Here is a 19,501-nt window from a genome sequence, read left to right as displayed (position 1 = left end):
AACTTTAGAAAATCAGGCTACACTTTGATACTTTTATAGTTTTAATATAATTATGTACATTATTTAAATTTCAATGTATGTATTATTCTATAAATCTGTCTCTGGGTTTCTAGTAGCTTTTGTTAGCATAGTTATTCCTTTTTCTTTTTCATCTATTTTGTCAAATGTGTTATTTTTATTAATTACTTTTTACATGTAAATGACTGTGAAAGGAATTGGTGAAAAATATTTAGAAGCAAGCACATCCTTAGCCATTCAAGAAAAGAAATGGTATTGCCACTGTCAGAGGTAAGTCCCTAGCAAAATAATTGGTGGGAATGGTTTCTCTGAGCTAGTTTGGCTTCAGCTTCCACGAGTATTATGAGAACCATGTTTGGAAGTTGGCAGGTCAGACTGTGATATAAGGTGCATGGTTGGATTCTCAACCTGTCTATCTTTTGGGCCAGGTAGCAGCCTCTGATAGAAATCCTGCCAGGACAATAGGTTGCTTTGTGTTCTCTGCTCCTAATGCATTGTGGCCAACTCCAATTCTCAGGCTACATCAAGGAAGAACTCCTCTGGGATAAAAGGGAAGTTCTCAGATGATTCCTTTGGCAGGTCACTGAGAGAGGCAGGAGCTTCAATAGTGGGTGGCCATGGCTGACCAGGGATTGCCAAGAACCTGGGCCAGGCAGATTCAAAATAGAAAGACAACACATGAGGGGGACATATCTTGGTAACAACACTCCTCCATGGGTCTATCTCTTGAGTCACAATCCTGAAGCCAGGACTTTAGGTACAGTGGGGCATAGGTGTCCTATGGCCATAAACCTTTACCATCATTTTGTGAATTCCTTTATCCTTGGCTTATTTCCTGTGTCTTTCTTTTCCATGATTTATACCCTAATTTTGCTGGCTCATATCCAGAAAAAGCACCTGGAAGATATGTTTGCAGGAGGAAGGGTTTCGGGAGATTTAACCCAGAGCCCTGTGCTTGCCAAACAAGTATTCCACCACTGAATTACATCCCAGACCAAGACAAATTTTTTGATATTTGCAGGTCTAAAAATATCCTGATCTTTGCTTGCCTTTGATGATATTTGTGTATAGAGTTCTAGTTTGGAAATTGTTTTCTTTCAAAGTTGTTAAGGTATTATTACACTGTTTTAAGGAGTTCATTCTGACCAGCTTCTGTTGCTAAATTATTCTGATTCCTAATTCTTCATGCATAACTTTTTAATTTTTTCCTTTAAGAAGCTTACAAATATTGTTTCCTGCTTACCAAACTTTCACTATGATGAATATTAATGGGAAAAATATATATTGTTAATTAATCACAACTTCACTAACCGGTTTCTTTAAGAAATTGAATAGTTACCCCTCCCTAAATCCTTCATCACCTAAACTCTGTTTTTAACAGTGCTATAGATTAGATGTGGACTGGTCCCCAAAGGCCCATGTGTTCAAGGCTTGGTCCTCAGTTAGGCACTATCAAGAGGTAGTAGAAACTTTAAGAGATCAGGCCCAGTAGGAGGCCTTGTGGTCATTGGGGAATGCCCCTGAAGGGGACAGAAGGACCCTAGCCCCTTCCACTTTATCTTTTTCACTCCTGGCCATGAGGTGAGTGGTTATGCTAAACCCTGATGTGCTGCTTTGCCACAGGCCCCAAAGCAACAAGGGCAATTGATCATGGACTGAAACCTCCAAAACTGTTGGCCAAAATAAACCTTTTCTCTTATCTCCAGCATTTGTTATAGTGACAGAAAGCTAACTAATAAAAACAGCAAGGTTACAAATAAGATTTTGTTTTAAAAGTCATTGTATATATTTGGGGGGAATATGGGTAGCTTGCATAGTTTATTCATTAAGGTGATCTTATATCTCACCCATCTGAGGAATTGTATGTATATAGAGACTTTATAGTCAGAACCTGAAGGGCATACTAGATTCTCTTTTTTTAAAAAAAGTTCAGTAATATTCACAAAATTACATTCCTAAGGCAGAAAAAGGTACAGATATGCTTGGCAAGATTTTCTGCAAAGGCCCTTCTATTTTTTACTAGAGACCAGGGTTAGAGAGACCAAGGAAGGATGTCTTCCCAGTTTTGGGAAGGAGATAACTTGATTGGGTAAAGGTTAAAGTTCCTTCTCAGCTGACACATTTATGACATAGAAGGCTAGGGATTATTGAGTACTCCAAACAGGAATGTCAGATAAAACATGTCTCTGTCTCTCTTCCCCAATACTTTGCAAAGGACAGTCTTGAAACATAAAGAGATTGTGACTGATGCTCCAATGCAAGAGAATATTAAACTAAATTACTTTTTGCCTTGGGAGTAACCCCAAAAAGGCTTGATGAACTCCCCAGTTTTAAAGGACACCCATGCAGGAGGTGGGTGAGGGACCAGATCTGCATATATGTGCACATTCTCACCTCCAAACTATTTGCAAGAAGGCAACATGTTTAATAGGAGTTTGCGGAGACAATGAACACTTTGAGGGGCCACTAACTTTCCCTGGTTTCTTTCCATCCATTGAGCACTGATGGGGAGAGATAGAGGGCACTTCCAGAATTTAATGGTGAAAGGATGCATACCATATTTGCAGAAAGTGATATACTAGACTCTGAGTAAAGTATCCCACACTGGCCCATCTTCAGAGGGGCTCTATCGATGGAGCCTCTTTTATCTGGGGAACCCAAGCACCTGGTTGATGAAGGCATTGCTTCTCAAGGGAAGTGTTTAAGAAGAATCTCAGGGGCCTAAGGTTCTCTGGAGAATCCAAAAATCACCCCAGAAGAGAAAAGCACAGCATTTAAAATCTGATAAAATCAGAGGGCTCCAACATGAGATGACAACTTTACCAATTAAGAAGATTTTTTTTTTTCTCTCTTGAGCCCAGACAGGCCAACAACAGCATCTGTAGGTCATGAGTCAAGGAAATGGGAGAAGCTAAGCTTGTTTTTCTATCTCACCCTCACAGAAGCTCTCCAAGCAAACTATTTTGCACAGTGAGTTTTACATAGGTTTTAATGGTTTAGTATTATAATGTCCAGGACTTGTCTTAATTGAAAATGTTCAGAAAAGCTTTGGGATCTGCCAACCTTTAATCAAAAGACCAAATAAATAAATAAATAAATAAATAAAGCAAGTGGAAAGAAGATATCTGAAATGAATTATGGGAGAAAAAAGACTAAAGTTACTTTTTGTTTGCATCATACCCAGTCCAGCTTGTTTGATCAACTGGTTACATGAGTTTACTTCTACTCTGAGACAGTGAGGCACAAGCATGATTTACACATGCTCCCCCATCACCCGCCTTTTTTCTTTTGTTTTTAAATTGCAGTATAATGCACCAAACAAAATTTACAACTTTAACTATTTTAATTGTATAATTCAATAGCATTAAGACATCCATAAGGTTGTACAATTATCAACACTATCCATTTCTAGAATTTTTGCATCATTCCAAACAGAACGTCTGTGCCCAGTAAATTTCCCATTCCCTCTAATTCCCTGTCACTGGAAACCACCATGCTACTTTCTGTCTCTATGATTGCCTATTTTAGGTATGTTATATAAGTGGAATCATATATTTGTCCTTTGTGTCTGATTTATTTCATTTAAGCATAACATTTTAAAAGTCCATCCATGTTGTTGCATGTTCTAGAATTTCATTCCTTTCTGTTGCTAAATAATATTCCATTGTATGTGTGTCTCACATTTTGTTTATCATTTATCCATTGATGGACATTTGGGTTATTTAGGCCATCACAAATAGTATATCTATGAACACTGCTGTACAAATAATCTGTTTGAGTCTTTGATCCATGTGTTATTTCTCTGATCCATTTTGAGTTAATTTTGTATATGACATAGGGTACAACTTCATTCTTTGGTGTATGGATATACAGTTTCTCCAATATTTATTGAAGACTATTTTTTCCCTATCAGCATCCTTGTTGAAAATCAATTGACCATATATTTGAGGGTTCATATCTTGGCTTTTTATACCATTGATTGTGATAGTAGGAGCAAATGTGACTCCATTTTGTTTTATGACTTCATCCTATAAAACAACCATGCCAAGTAGAAGGGTCATGACTGGGGCAAGATGTTCTTTTCCTTTTGCTATAGAAACCTTCAAGAACATGAAACTACCTAATGGGACATTGTTTCTGTAACTAGGGTAACAGGGCTCTGTTTCTGTAACTGGGGTGACTGGGCTAACTGTGATTGGTTAGGCTTCTCTCCGCTTGATTGCACTGTCCCGCTTCTGTTCCTGGCTTGCTTACATTGGCTAGACTCTGAGTAAAGTATCCCACACTGGCCCATCCCTTTTGCAGTTTTCAGGCTTATAAGGAGTGTCCTTGCTATTATTCGGGGCTGATCAGGGGAACAGCTTTATGTTCTGGTCAGCCGCCACCAGTGTGCTTCAATAAAGTCTTGATTCGATTATACATGAGTGATCTGGAAGTCAGTTTATGAAACCCGGGACGAAGCTTTAACTATAACAGATCATTGTGTTTATTCTTATTCTAGTACTGTGCTTACTTTTAAGTGGTAATACTTTGTCATTATTCCATCAATACATAATTCAGAAATTGACAAAGAAACATTTTTATGTTTAACAAAGAAAATTGTAGATGTGATATCTTGCCTATTTATGTCAAGTTCAGTACTGTAAAAAATAACAGAATCAACATTCTTAAACATTTGCCAAAGGCTCTTACTCTTCCTTTTCATTCACTGCTATTATTTCTCTTGCATAGTGTATGGTTTAGATGTTAGGTGTCCCCAAAAGCTCACGTGTGAGAAACAGTGCAAGAGGGCTTAGAGGTGAAATGATTGGGTTAGGAAAGCCTTGACCCAATCAATGAACTAATCCCTGATAAATGAGGCCAGAATTAGACAGGCAATCAGTATAGATAGGTAAATTGAGTCATGATGGATCAAGGAAGCCAATTTGAGTAAGTCCAGGAAGTTGGAGACTTCCCCTGAGGGACTGAAAAGACTTCAGAGTCTTTCCTCCACCCTATCAAGATAACCTACTAAAGTAACCTGTTCTAGGAATTGCCCCTGCCCCCCAGCTACAGGGAGTTGTAAAAATATCCAGCCCTTACCCAGTCCACCTGCTTCTTACCTTTTGGCCATCCCACAGAGCATCTCTATGCAGGAAGGAGATAAGGGGAAGAGAGCAGGAGAACAAAGGAAGCCTAAGACCTATAAGAGAGGCAGAACATCCTTGCTTCTTGGGATACCAGCTATGGCCCCCTTCTCCCTCCTGGGAGAAATCTATGTTACCTCTTTTTAAATAAACCCTGCATGTTATTTATATGCTTGCTTTGGCATACTTCTCTAATGTTATACTTCAACATGTGAGGGAGCAGAACTTGTAACCGGCAAGGGGGGGGGCGTGGTAATCACAACAATTATCTGAGTGATAACTGAAGGCAGGTAGGGTGTGGCTGGAAGAGGTAGGTCATTGGGTTCATGCCTTTGGAGTATATATTTTGTATCTGGTGAGTAGAGTCTCTCTCTCTCTGCTTCCTGATGTGATGCCCTGAGCCACTTTCCTTCACCACACTCTTCTGCCATGATGTTCTGCTTCACCTCAAACTCGGAGGAATGGAGCCAATTGCCTATGGACTAAGACTTCTGAAACTATGAACCCCCAGATAAACTTTCCTCCTCTAAAATTGTTCTTGTTGCTCTTTGGTCACAGCAGTGAAAAACCTGACTAAAACATGGTATTTCCGTGGGCTTTATTCTGTATAAAATAAAACCCAAAGTCCTTTTATTACAATAGCCAAGACTCTGCAATGATCAGGCCAATCAGTGCTCACCCAACTCTCTGCCCCCATTTCCTGTTGGGAAAACATATAACGGCAGCAGCACCCCAGAGAAAAACCCCAGCATGGCATCTAACGACCCTCTTTCTCCTCTTTGTATTTTTCACTGGCGTGAAACGTTCCCTCCGGCGCCAATGTTCAAATCCTGCTGGTGGGAAGCCTCAGCCCCAATTAGAATTAATTTCTTGGGCTCCGGAACTGACATATGGAAGAGCTTGCCAATAAACGGGCGACTCTCCTTAGACCTATATAAACACACAGCCTTTGGTAATAAAGTGGAACCTCTTTGGTGATCTGTGTCGTGTGGTGCGGCGTCTTCCAGTCTTACATTTCCTAGTTTCATTCTGCCCCACTCATATTGGCTTTGTTACCACTGTTTACCAGTGAGGAGCCCTTGCTTCCCCGAATGCTGAAGTATAACACCAGAGAAGCATGCTGAGGCAAGTTTAGACTGGAAAGTGGAAGCTTTATTAAAGGACAGCAGAAAAGACTTCCTCCTGGAGGAAGAAGGGGGCCCAAAAGGCAGAATCAGTGGAAGGGGGAGTTCTTCCCTTTTTTATAGCTAAGGTCTTCTTTCAGCTTTCCCACACCCGTGTCCTTTGTTTTCCATTATCTTACAATGATAGAATGCAGATGGGAAGGCCCAAAAGATAGGGGCTAATTGGGCTGAAGGAATAATCTGGTCAGGAAGGGCCTGGTTTTTGGATTAGCATCTCCCTGTTTGCTGGGAGCTGCTTCATTAACATTTCCTTAGGATGGGCTCCAGACCTTGGGGACATTCACATTTCAATTTCCCCAAGTGCTGCTCTTGTTTCCTGGACTCCATTCTCAATAATGGCCTCCATTTTATTTATCTTACTCGATTTTAGACCCCATTTACCTAACTACACTAACTACCTATCTGTGAATCTGGCTTCAGCTTTATTGTTGTTCTTTAAATACACCAGCACAGGCCCACTTCAGTACATGTATCCTGTGCCTAAAGTACTATCTGTAATCACCGTGTCTAAATAATAACCAGGTTCCTCCCTCTTCCATACCCTTTCTCTGCTTAATAATTCTTTATGGCATTTAGCATATGATATCCTACATATGCACTAATTTGATTATCATCTACTTTCTAAACAAACACTGGAATGCAAGCTTTTTGAGGGAAGGATTCAGCACCAAAGAATGAATGCTTTAGAAAAAAAAATACAGTGTGTCCTTTTTTCATTCATTCAACTAATATTTATTGTGAACTTACTGTAGAAGAGGCACTAAGGTGAAAACACAGTGGATTTTAAACAGAACTGAATAGGTTCTAAAATATAAAATAATAAAATTGAAATATAAAATTAAAGTTTTAAAGGGTGGATGCGCTAGATAATCTCATAAATGGAAAGTCCAGTTTAGAACCCTTAAAGGAAAATCAAGGTCAAAGGACAGAGCACACTGCCCCTTGACTGTTGCTCAACACAACAGGGTGGAGAGCTGACCATCCAGAAGATTAGATTCTATTTCTAGGAAATTTGGAACAGGAATTCCTTGAAGCTAGCCATTCTTGACTCATCTTTTGAAGCTAGAGGGATAAATATCTCCATGTAGAGCAATTACTTTCCCTTCTACAAACTCAGCCTACTTACCAGGGCCAAGGATAGCCTGTGTGTGTGGCTGTGGGGTGCATCCTCCTGTGAGGTCTTGTTAGAGACCCTGCAGGAATAGAGGCAAAAGCAGCTCTTGAAGAGTGTAACCATGTTCACAATCTATATTTGAAATGTACTATATTTTCAAGGCCCAGTGGAAAATGTGTCCTGTTCTAAATATAGCACTTACTTTTCTATACCTGCTAGATTTAGGTTGAAGCTATGGGGCACAGCCCAGGCAGTCACCTTCACTGAAGGGCTTCAGCTACACCACTTATATCAGGACAGAAAGGTTTTGGGGTACAGCCTGGTGCTTAAACTCGGTCTCACTTTAATGCCATTTCCTTCTTTATCATGATTCTCTCTTCCTATCTCTCGCCATTGCAGCACATTCTTTAAAGTCCTTGAATATGTCCTCCAGCACTCAGGCAGTTAAATTTGTCAATTTATCTATCAGTTTAATGGTTTTTTTTTCTTCCTCAGTTTCCCTATTTGTAAGATTGTTTGGCTGGTACCGTTTACCAATCTTTTCAACATTTTGTTTTCTTTTGCTTTCATTAGGGGGGGTGGGGGTGGAAGGGAGGGGGGGTGGGGGAGAGAAGCCTAGTGTGGATGTACTTAATCCAACCCTTTTGCAGGCACGTGGTAAATGGAGGCGTTCATAAATATTTATGAATGAATGAATGCATAAGTATGTGAGTGAATGGGTGAGAGGACATGATGTTTTTAAGCTGAATGCGCGCGGGGAGATGGGAATGTGCAGAACCATTGAATGAGGTTGATTTGCCTCCCTGTGCTCCTATGAGTCCTCCAGACTCACCTACCATGCGCGTCCACGCGGGGGCAGGAGTGAAGGGGGGACCAGAGAGTAGAGGCGGGACTACGAGGACACGCCGCAGGAGGGCGAAGCTACGAGTGCGCGCCAGGGGCGGGGCTAGGAGGGGCGCCGGGCGGAAGGGGCGGGGAGGGCGTGCCTTAGCGCGCGCTGGGCGCAGCCTTCGGTGCAATGGCCAGAGCCGACTCCCGTGTCCGGGCCCCACCCGGACGCTGAGCGCCTCCGACTGCCGAGCGCGCCGGCGCCGGGCCATGTACTCGGGGAACCGCAGCGGCAGCCAGGGCTCCTGGGAGGGCGACGGGCCTGCGGGCGCCGAGGGGTCGGCGCCAGAGGGGACGCTGAGCCCCACACCGCTCTTCAGTCCCGGCACTTATGAGCGCCTGGCTCTGCTGTTTGGCTCCGTGGGGCTGCTGGGCGCTGGCAGCAACCTGCTGGTGCTCGTCCTCTACTACAAGTTCCAGCGGCTCCGCACACCCACTCACCTCTTCCTAGTCAACATCAGCCTCGGCGACCTGCTGATGTCCCTCTTCGGGGTCACCTTTACCTTCGTGTCCTGCCTAAGGAACCGCTGGGTGTGGGACACCGTGGGCTGCGTGTGGGACGGGTTCAGCAGCAGCCTCTTCGGTGAGTTGGACCACGAGGAGGAAGCATCCTCGCCTCAGCTCCCCACTCCCAGCACTGACACTTCCCTCCTGCTTGGCTTCCCTCGCTCCTGCACGGCTGCAGAGCCTCACCACCCCTTCTGCCACCCCCCGCGACCCCCAGTGCATGGTGTGTCTGCCACCTTCCCTAGTCTCCTCCACCCGCGCTGCCGCGACTTGGCTCTAGGGGCCCGCCTCTTCCCCCGCACTCTGACCCTAAAGCGGCTTCATCCTGAGCTGCTCTTTCAGGCTCCAGCCCTTGCATAAAGTCTCTGGCTTCAGGCAAGCTCATCTTTCATCTCAGGTCTCTGTTTTCACCTCTTGATAAAAACTCAACAGGGCATTTATTTCACCACAACGTTTTACATTTTGAGGAAACGAGGGCCTGTAGAGTCAAGAGATCCAAGAGGGGAAAAAAAGCTTATCTCATGAAAGTTGGAGGAAGAGACAAGACATTTAATTCATATATTGTTTTTTTCCTAAAATGAGAAGTAGCGACCTAAAATTGTGGCAGCTTCTATTATTTTTTCTTTTGCTCATTAACAGTTGTAAACCTTTGTTTCCTAAGGAATGAGAAAGTTTCATTCAGGTTCTTAGAATGCAGATTGGCATGTGTCCTATCAGGTATTTTATATTGTATTTTTCCTCCTTTATACTTTCCATCATACCAAAATCAACGGCTCAGAGAATCCCAAAACAGGTGAACAAATAATTAGCTATGTAGCCAATATATTTCATTAAAGGTGGAACTTGACAATTGATTGAAGATTTATTTGTACAGTATTCCTAATCCTTATGGAAGATTTTTAGGTCTCATTGAGATGACATTTTGAAGGATGCCCAACCCCAGTATATGATTCAAGACATATTCTAAGCTTAGAAAAGAACTTACTTTGTGTATTCCAGGAATTTCATTTGTACAAAGAGTTGAAATAGAAATGTGTATTTTTGAGGTCTTGAAGTTTCTAAGTCTTGAAATCCATTGATGATTTATTACTGCTATTATCTTGGCAGATATTAGAGATCAAAAGTCTTTATAACACCATTACAAATATTTTCTTATTCACCAACCCTCTATGCTGTAGCAAACCCAAATATTATGCTATTTTTCATGGTTAATTTTCTTAATATTTCAAGAGAAACAAGAAAATGTCAGAGAAGTCATGATTTCATTTATTTGATTGCCTCAATGATTTTAGTATTCTCTTCCTCCCCAATAAGGATTAATCTGAGAATTTCCTTAATGCAAAAATTTGAAGCTTGCAGAAGGGACTGTAAATGTACAGATGACTCTGTGATTACACTCTTTATGTTAATTAAAGATATCTATTGGGCAGTTTTGTAGGCCCCGCTGAACTTTGAAGAAGGTGATTCAAGCCTAAGCTTAAGGTATCAGTAAAGCCCCCCAAGGTGGGCAACGGTTGTTGGTTCACACAAATGAAAATTCTTATTTCCATGAAGTGCCTTTTCTGTGCTGGAAAATTGTGCACAAGGGAGTTTGAAAACAAGGATGTATCTAGGTTTTTTGTTGTGGTGGTGGTTTTTTTTTTTGTTTGTTTGTTTTAATTTGTGCTTCCTCACCCATTTTCTTTGCTGGCCCCCACACTCTTGTATGCCTCTTTTTTCTCTTTTACCATCCCTGATCAGGTCACATATCAATCAGAAGTGATTTTTCTAAGATGCTAGAAACATTCGCCACATAATATTTTACCTGATGGCTGCTCTACTTCTCAAGGTGTTTAGTTAGTGCTTTCAACCATGATATCCTCATTTTAGAATTAGAGGTGGACACTCTGAGATTAAAGGGTCAAACTTAAACACTGGAAACAAGAGTGAGATTACTGTGGGGTTTAAAAAGTTCTTAGTAAAGATTAAGAATTTCTTTGCCTGAAGTGTGCTTCTAGATTAGGATTACAGATGAAAGTTTTCCCTTGTTGTTACCCTGAACAAGAACAAATCGACCATGAAGTTTTGAAGGGAGAGGGAATTTAAAAATACCAGAAGTAGCTGCTTGTTCCTTAGGGTTTGGAGAGACTTTCCCATCCAGTGGGAAATTCACTGGCCTTAGGGTAAAAGGATGGGTCCTGCTTTTGATCCTGTGGGCTTTCTCAAGTCTCCCCTGCCATCAGTTTTTTCATTTTTATTATGGAGTAATTGAGCTTAATGTTCTTTAAGATCATCCTCTTACTTTGTATTTTGAGGATTCCTTTGATATGTGTAGTTTAGATGGTGCTGGGTATTGGTGCTAATGTCTTGTATCCTCATCTCCTACTCTCAGCCCTGTTCCCTTCTAAGCCAAGAATAAGCACATACCATGGTTGTTATTCTTCAATACCCTCATAGGTTCTGTCTTCCTCTTTACAACCCGCTAGAAGAAGACCGAATAAGCAAATCAGTATATTTTTACTAGAGTAAATCAGGTATATATATGCATGCATGAATATATCAGGCAGGTGTTTTATTTTGTCAGATCCTGTTTCTCAGAGAATTCTGAATATAAGTGAAATCTGATGTTCTTGAGGCAGAAACTTTTGACTAAATAGGACTGCTAGGATCACCATTTCAGTTAAACTGAGCAATGGGTCAGTAACCTAGTCAATTTAATCTAAGTTCTGATTGAATGGCTTTTTTTTTTTTTAACCAGTATCCATAATAATCAGTCCTTCTGGTCTTGGCAGGTCCAGCTTGTGCCAGTCTAGATTTAGGTAGAATTAATGGTAGTAAAAATTAAAGGTCTAAGAACTTTCACTGCTACTGTACCAGGATGGATAGAAAAGAGCACTGTAGGGTATGTCTTTAACCTGAAGACTTCCAGGTGAGTATCCCTTTAGGCCGTTGCTATGCCACTTCTGGCCACACCTAGCATCAAACATTTGCTCTACAGATAGACTATAACCAGCATCATGCTGGAGGTTAATGGGGAGACTTCCTGCACCACACCTTCAAAATTAAATAAATAACATATTATTGTTATCCTCAGCCGAGGATGTTTAGAAAAACCTTTTTTCTTGGGACACAGAGATTCAGGGTTAGAGTTTGGCAAAAATGCAAACCATTATTTTATTCAAATGTTAGAAATGGGTGATATTTATGTTAAGATATTTTAATATGTGAAACTAGGATTTTTTTTAATTATAAAATACACACATGCATATGTACGTTCATATAAAGACTGATTATATGTACATTTTTCCCCTCGTTCTGTTCTTTTGTGCCTAAATATTTTTAAATGCCAGCTGTTTTATTGAATTAATTTTTATGTAGTAATCTGACTGGTTAATAACTCAGTCAAAATAGTTGCTTGTTGCTATCACAAGATTCTAAGGGTGGTTGGGGCAAGAAAAAGTCTTATGCTTGGCTTTACCAAAATCACCTGTAGACTCTTGGGCACAGAAATATTCCTAATTGTGACAGTATTTGTATAGAACATGATCTGTTTCCATAAACACAGTGAAGCCACACGTTTCATTCAGTCAAAGCTCACAGCTGTATATAGTTTTATTCAGGTGGTTTCTTAAAAGCCAAAATTAAGTTATGCTAATTCTTTTTTGTTTTTGTGGGCCACTGTTTTCATTCTTTATTATTCTGGTTATTTTGGGGAGGGGGATATGCCTGTATTGTTCATTTTCAAGAAAGTAGAAAATATGTGAGAAAGCATTTGATGACTTGCTTTAGTAGAGTTTTGTATCCAGATATTAAGTCAGGTTCCAGTAGATTATAATTGGTATTGCATGAAATTACTTCTCTTATTTGTTTACAGTTGTATTCTTTCTTAAATTTTCTTCTTTCAGAGAAGAGTTCCAGTCACAAATGCATATGTGATGCATTTTGACATTTACTGCTAAGCCGAAATGCAGAAATGAAAACCACACGTCCGTTTTAATATTCTCAGATGTGATTAGATGTACTTTATCATGGTTTTATGCTACTGGCTTATAAAAAAAATACATTAAAAAAGGGAAACAGTTAAACAACTAGGACCTGCAAACCCAATGCTTCTGGGATGAACTGGAACATCACAAGGAGAGATTTTATTATGCATAAGCAGACCTCAGCAGAGCCCTCAGCCTAGATTTATACACATTTCCTTCATCAGCAGCTGTCACAAGACACTTTGCCTCCTAGAATGGCAGACATTCTCCCCACAGAGTTTGATGTGGTTATAATAGGGACAGGTCTGCCTGAATCCATCCTTGCTGCTGCATGCTCAAGAAGTGGACAGAGGGTTCTACATATTGATTCAAGAAGCTACTATGGAGGGAATTGGGCTAGTTTCAGTTTTTCAGGATTGCTATCCTGGTTGCAGGAGTATCAGCAAAACAGAGATACTGAGGAAGAAAATACTGCCTGGCAAGACTTGATTCATGAAACAGAGGAAGGCATCACTCTTTGCAAGAAGGATGAAACCATTCAACACATAGAAGTTTTTTGCTATGCCAGTCAAGATAAAGAGCACAATGTTCAAGAGATCGGTGCTCTTCAGAAAAGTCCCTCCTCAATGGCGTCTAGTACCCTCATTGAATCTGTGGATTCTGCGTGCTTGCCCAAAGAAAGGGACTCCTCTTACTTCACTAGCTCTGAAATATCTGCCCAACATACCCAAAAAAGTGCTAAAGATATTTCACTAGAAATAACTGATGTACAAGAATCATTAGAGAAAGATAAAACTTGTATACACACAATTTCAGGTGGGAGTAAAGGTGAAAACAAACCTACAATAGAAGATAACATTGATCAGCCAAAGAGAAATAGGATTACTTACCCTCTAATAGTTGAAGAAGGCAGGAGATTTAATATTGATTTGGTATCAAAGCTGCTATATTCCCAAGGATCACTGATTGATCTTTTAATCAAATCAAATGTTAGTCGTTATGCAGAATTTAAAAATGTAACTAGGATTCTTGCATTTCGGGAAGGAAAGGTAGAACAGGTGCCTTGCTCCAGAGCAGATGTATTTAATAGCAAAGAACTCACTATGGTTGAAAAAAGGATGCTGATGAAATTTCTTACCTTTTGTTTAGACTATGAACAACAACCTGATGAATACCAAGATTTCAAGCAATGTTCATTTTCAGAGTTCTTAAAAACTAAAAAGTTAACCCCCAGCCTCCAATACTTTATACTACACTCAATTGCAATGACATCAGAATCATCATGTAGCACATTAGATGGCCTTAAAGCAACAAAAAACTTCCTTCAGTGTCTTGGACGGTTTGGCAACACTCCATTTTTATTTCCCTTATATGGCCAAGGAGAAATTCCCCAGTGTTTTTGCAGGATGTGTGCTGTTTTTGGTGGAATCTATTGTCTTCGCCATAAAGTACAATGCCTTGTAGTTGACAAAGAATCTGGTAGATGTAAAGCAATTATAGATCACTTGGGTCAAAGAATAAATGCTAAATATTTTATTGTGGAGGATAGTTACCTTTCTCAGGAAACATGCTCCAATGTGCAGTATAAACAGATCTCAAGGGCAATACTCATTACAGATCAGTCTATACTAAAGACAGAGTCAGATCAACAGATTTCCATTTTGATAGTGCCTCCAATAGAATCAGGAGCCTGTTCTGTTCGGGTCACGGAATTATGTTCATCAACCATGACATGCATGAAAGACACCTATCTAGTACATCTGACCTGTGCATCTTCAAAAACAGCAAGAGAAGACTTAGAATCCGTGGTGAAGAAATTATTCACTCCTTTTACTGAAACAAAAGAAGAAAAAGAAGAACTTAGAAAGCCAAGACTTTTGTGGGCTCTATATTTTAATATGAGAGATTCCTCGGGAATCAGCAGAAGCTCCTATGATGGCTTACCTTCAAATGTTTATGTCTGCTCTGGGCCTGACTGTGGACTGGGAAATGAGCATGCAGTCAAACAGGCAGAAACTCTGTTTCAGGAGATGTTTCCTGGTGAAGAATTCTGTCCTCCTCCTCCAAATCCAGAAGACATTATCTTTGATGGTGATGATAAGCAACCAGAAGCTCCTGGAACCAACGTAATAATGGCCAAGCTTGAATCCCCCGAGGAAAGCCAAAACTTGGAAAGCCCGGGGAAGCATCTTCAGAATTAGAAAAGAACTCAAAATGCTCTTCATCCTGGAATCGATATATTATTATTTGAAGGACAGCTTCCTACATAAAAGAATGGTATGCAGATGTCTTTAACATGATTTGAGACATTGGGCACTGGGTGTCTTTGTGAACCTATTATTTGTCACTAGACTTTTTTTTTTTTAATTTCAGAATCGGCTCCATGATCCAGAATATCAAAAAAGGATTAGCTTTATTTTAATATTGGGTATTGTGTGAGGGTTCCATGTTAGCAGCTTTGCTAAAGAAAAGTAGTATTGTGCCTACTACTGGTCTTTAAATTTTCTTTATCTACAGAACAATTAATATCATTTAAGAAACACTCTAGTTACTATTGCAGCTACTAAAATTGCTATCACCTCTGCTTGAATAGTGAAACACATACAAATAATAAATTTTGTGAGTTTTTTATAAATAATATAAACATGTAGGCTTAGTAGTAGGAATAGCAATAGTACAAATACCAATATGATAAAATACAATTGTTTCTAATTGTTAAGTCTGATGTTAACAATACATTTTGCAGGTGAATTTATCTACTTGACCCTTATAACCCATGAAGCAGTGAGACCATTATAGCCTTCTACTTTAAAGAGTCAAGAGTTTGTAGTTGAAGAGCTCATTTGTGGGAGATACACTCCAAGGAAATTTAGAAGTTAGAGTAGTTAAAAAAAAATCTCTAAAACCTTGCTTTGACATCTAAAACAAAAGATCTTCCAACAAGTAACTCAGGCCAAAATAAAAAAATAAATGACCCCAGAAAAAAGATATTTCAGGATGACCATTCCAAAATTTCTAAAAAGGATCCAAAGGAAAAACTGAGTGGGACACTTTTAACCTAGGATTATAGATGATTTTAAAATTCTCTGCTTAAATAGATTTTCTTATCCCAGTTTTCTCAGGATGAAACTACCACCTTGTCTCTGTCACTTTAATTAGCAATAGTAGCCAAGATACTGAGTCAAAGTAGGATTTACTGTGCCCCTATGGTTGTGTCCCATCCCACAAATAGGTAAGAACAGCCTTCATAGTTACTTCTGCTTCTTAGCTATATCTGGAGAATAAATGCCCCCCCATCCAAAGTTTAAAAAAAAAAAAGGTCATTTACTCCAACTTTCTAAGGTGAAAGCTTGGGAAGCTGTCAGCGGAGGTGAATTTCCATGATTAATTCCATTTCCAGTCCTCAGGCAGAGAGAATGATAATCCTATAGAAACCCAAATCATTTCATAACCGTGTTTGTTCTCAAAATAGCATTTACTATGTGCTGGGCATACTGTGCTTTCTCACTACAGTTTCTCAATAATATAAGGCAGATACTATTGCATACATTTTCAAAGAAGTATGGAGACTCAGTTATTAATCATTACTCATTCTGATGTGTGGATGAGCCAGTATCGGAACCCATTCTTTCATGATTCCATAAACCATTCATCTTTCTATCTGCAATCATTGTTAGAAACGTATAGGTACAGAATGAGAAGGAAAAGGTGCCCATGAAAGTCAAAATCTAATGTTGCTGGGCAAGAAAAGTAGACAGACCCTGGTCTTTCAGCTTATTGTTAAGTCAGAGAAATATGAATAAGATTAATTAAATGTTTTAGAGCTATGAATCTCATTGAAGCAGAATTCAACATAAGTTTAACAAAATAATGCTCTTTGGTGACATCTTTTGGTCTGAAGTTCTAAAAAATGTTAGTAGACCAAAATATGTTCTAATTCAGTCCTTCATCACAGATTTAAGTAAGACAGATTTAAGTAATTGACAGCATACTGGAAGTATAAAAATCATGGGCTGATATTAATATTGACTTTTAAAATACAGTAAAGTGGTATATTAGTAAGTAGATCCTAAAGTTTAAACCTATCAAAAAGTTGAAATGCCTAATTACTACAAAATACTAATTAAAATGAATAAAATTGTAAGATAAATAAAATGAAAGTGAAAGTAATTCAGTTTTTCAGTATCACAGGTTATTCATGAGAAATACAGAAAAGTAACAGTGAAAAGTTTCAAAATATGGTATCTACAGACATAATGGAAATAAAAATAAAAAGTATTATATGAGGCCACAATAGAGATTGTTTTAAAAAACTAACAAAATGAATATCTTACTTTCTTAAATCAATACAAAATAGCAAGTTGGAAATAAGACAAGTTATAAACTGTAAAAAGCATTTAAAAATATAGAGGATATTATAATGTAGTATAGTTTTCTGACAAAATAGAATTTGACCCAATGGATTTATTAACTTTTTTAAATGTTTAAGGAAAATGTGTATCAAAAAAGATGATATACTTACATTAATTGCATTTTGAGGTACATACGGCTTCAATATTAAAATTCAAACATTCTTTAAAAGGTCTCATTCTTAGCAAATGCAATATGAAAAGGAAAATGTGGGCAAATAATATATCAACAAAAGTCTTTATTTATTGTGACTCAGAATTAGAAGGCTGATGTTCAGCAAAGCAGCCATTGTATCAACATAAGTAGAATAAAATGGTAAAAAATCCAAAGTATTAGCTACTGCCAAAGTTAGTAGTCTCAACTCTTTAAAAATTTATCATTCATCTTTGATTTAATTATCTTTGGTAATTATTTCATTTTTTTAGTGTGATAATTACTTGAAACTAATAATTAATATTCATATTGAGGAAACAGATATTTCTCAGTTTGAAATTAAACTATGCTGGCACCATTTTCTTTATATATGGTTGAAGAAATTTGCCATTGAGAAAAAGAAATTCACAAAATAAGAAAGATAAGAAAACACCACAAATTTTATTTTCTATTTACATGGCTTTATAGCTAGCTAATCTTATACTGTCATATAAATCTATTAATGAGACTAATTCAGGAAGTTGCAGGATATATCATTGTTAAAAATCTAATTTCTATATGCCAACAGTGACTGCAATTTAAAGTGTTTGGGTATTAATATATATGAACCATATAAAGGATGTTATGCAACTATATTGAGACAATTTAAGAAAAATGCTTAAATAGAAGCAGGTTGAAGGAGCTAAATTTAAAATATGTGCATACTCTCATGAGAGACATCCTGATATAATGGAAAAGTTGTACATGTGGAGTCCTTGCATCACATCTTATTAGTTGTCTCATCTCAGGGAAAAACACTTTTAGCTTCCATTTTACCACCTATATTAGAATTAATAATTATTGTGAGGATTGAGTTAGTGAACATGAAATTATTGTCCAAAGGAATGTCAATATATGACATGGATGTGTAGATTTATTTTAATACCATTTAACATTCCTACTGGATGTTTCATGTAACTTGACAGAATTAAAAGAAATTACCTAGGCAAGTAAACAGGTAAAGATGTTTTTAAATTATGAGAAAAAGTGGGAGCTTTGCCTTTTAAGTCTTTGAAGCATGCCTTTGAGTGACTTATCTAAAAACTCTGTGATGCTGAGCAGAAAGCTTAGCTAATATGAATAAACAGAAAGAGGTATTTAATAGCCACTGACAGAAAGTATTTAATAACTATTGGTAGAAAGACTAGTTGTTTCATTGTGGACATAGATTAACACCATATGATAATGCAACTTATGCCAGTTGAATTAAAATGTTAACTATAAAAGTAAAAACGAAAATATTACAATTTTCATTCCAATATTGGTGCCAAGGAACTTCATGGCAATGAGAAATATTGACAAGGTAGATCAACAAATAAAAAGATGAAAAATTATAATAAACAAAAAGAAAAGATGGAATAAAAAGGGTGTTTGCATTATATAAGTGGTTTAATAATGTTTTTAAAAGTGGATGGAAATCCTTAAGGCTTTATCCTCTTTACTAGGTAGATTTAGTAAGGGATAGGTTACAAATGAGAAGATATAAGTAAAAATAAATTTTTAGAAAGATGTTCAAGTTAAATATTTTAAAAGGAGATTTAAATGACTTTGACCTAGTTCTTGCTATTAAGCAAAACTTTTAAATTTGTGTTTGTCTATACCAATAGCACTATATATTAGTAGTCATTTTAAAGAACTTTTTAGAAGACTAACAAGAGCTCTATAACTGATTTTTTTTTTTTTAAATATACCAGATCACTTTGAATACCACATGTATGCCTGGGAAAATACTTAAAAGAAAGAAAGAAAGAAAAAGCTACCTGTAGCAGTTCCTTTCATACAAATTTAAAAGAAAAAAAGCCTATTAATTCAGAAATGGATAAATTTTGGTGTATTGTTGTTGCTATCATAAACATATAGCCATTAGTTAATATTGATATATGTAAAATTGTATGCAAAACTGAGATCAAAAAATGTTAATTAGAACATATATTTACATATTTGTATAAATTTGTATGTATCTGTGTTGAAAAGAATCAGAAGACATTTAAGTAATTGCAGCTTAATAAGGGGTTCTTTTTCTGTAAAATACTGATGTGTAAAATAAAGAATAAAAGATTTATTGTAAGTTGGAATTCTTAATTGTTGAGAAAATTA

At 38.0% G+C, this 19,501-nt stretch overlaps 2 protein-coding genes across 4 annotated transcripts in view; both read left to right on the top strand.

Moving 5' to 3' along the window:
* Positions 1-8,452: 8,452 nt before the first annotated feature.
* The window catches only part of Opn3 (opsin 3), a 41,454-nt gene continuing 30,405 nt past the window's right edge, over positions 8,453-19,501 (top strand). For 2 of the 3 annotated variants that reach the window (XM_026390761.2, XM_077802677.1), the window contains exon 1: positions 8,453-8,913. In XM_026390761.2, coding sequence (XP_026246546.1) covers positions 8,541-8,913 — 373 coding nt within the window. In that variant the 5' untranslated portion in view covers positions 8,453-8,540. Of the gene's footprint in view, positions 8,914-12,721; positions 12,810-19,501 lie in introns of those variants that run through there. The other variant, XM_077802678.1, reaches the window with a different exon arrangement.
* On the top strand, positions 13,023-19,493 carry Chml (CHM like Rab escort protein). Its single transcript, XM_077802676.1, has one exon. It carries the CDS (start codon positions 13,057-13,059, stop codon positions 15,001-15,003), a length of 1,947 nt encoding a protein of 648 aa, XP_077658802.1. The 5' UTR covers positions 13,023-13,056; the 3' UTR covers positions 15,004-19,493.

Source organism: Urocitellus parryii, chromosome 9 (genome assembly GCF_045843805.1).
Source record: "Urocitellus parryii isolate mUroPar1 chromosome 9, mUroPar1.hap1, whole genome shotgun sequence".
NCBI classification, from domain to species: domain Eukaryota; kingdom Metazoa; phylum Chordata; class Mammalia; order Rodentia; family Sciuridae; genus Urocitellus; species Urocitellus parryii.
Note: the sequence above shows the minus strand (reverse complement) of the source record. Positions and strands in the feature narration are given on the sequence as shown.

Excerpts from the sequence above, each read along its gene's own strand:
- Chml (XM_077802676.1), top strand. The coding sequence starts at position 13,057 with ATGGCAGACATTCTCCCCACAGAGTTTGATGTGGTTATAATAGGGACA.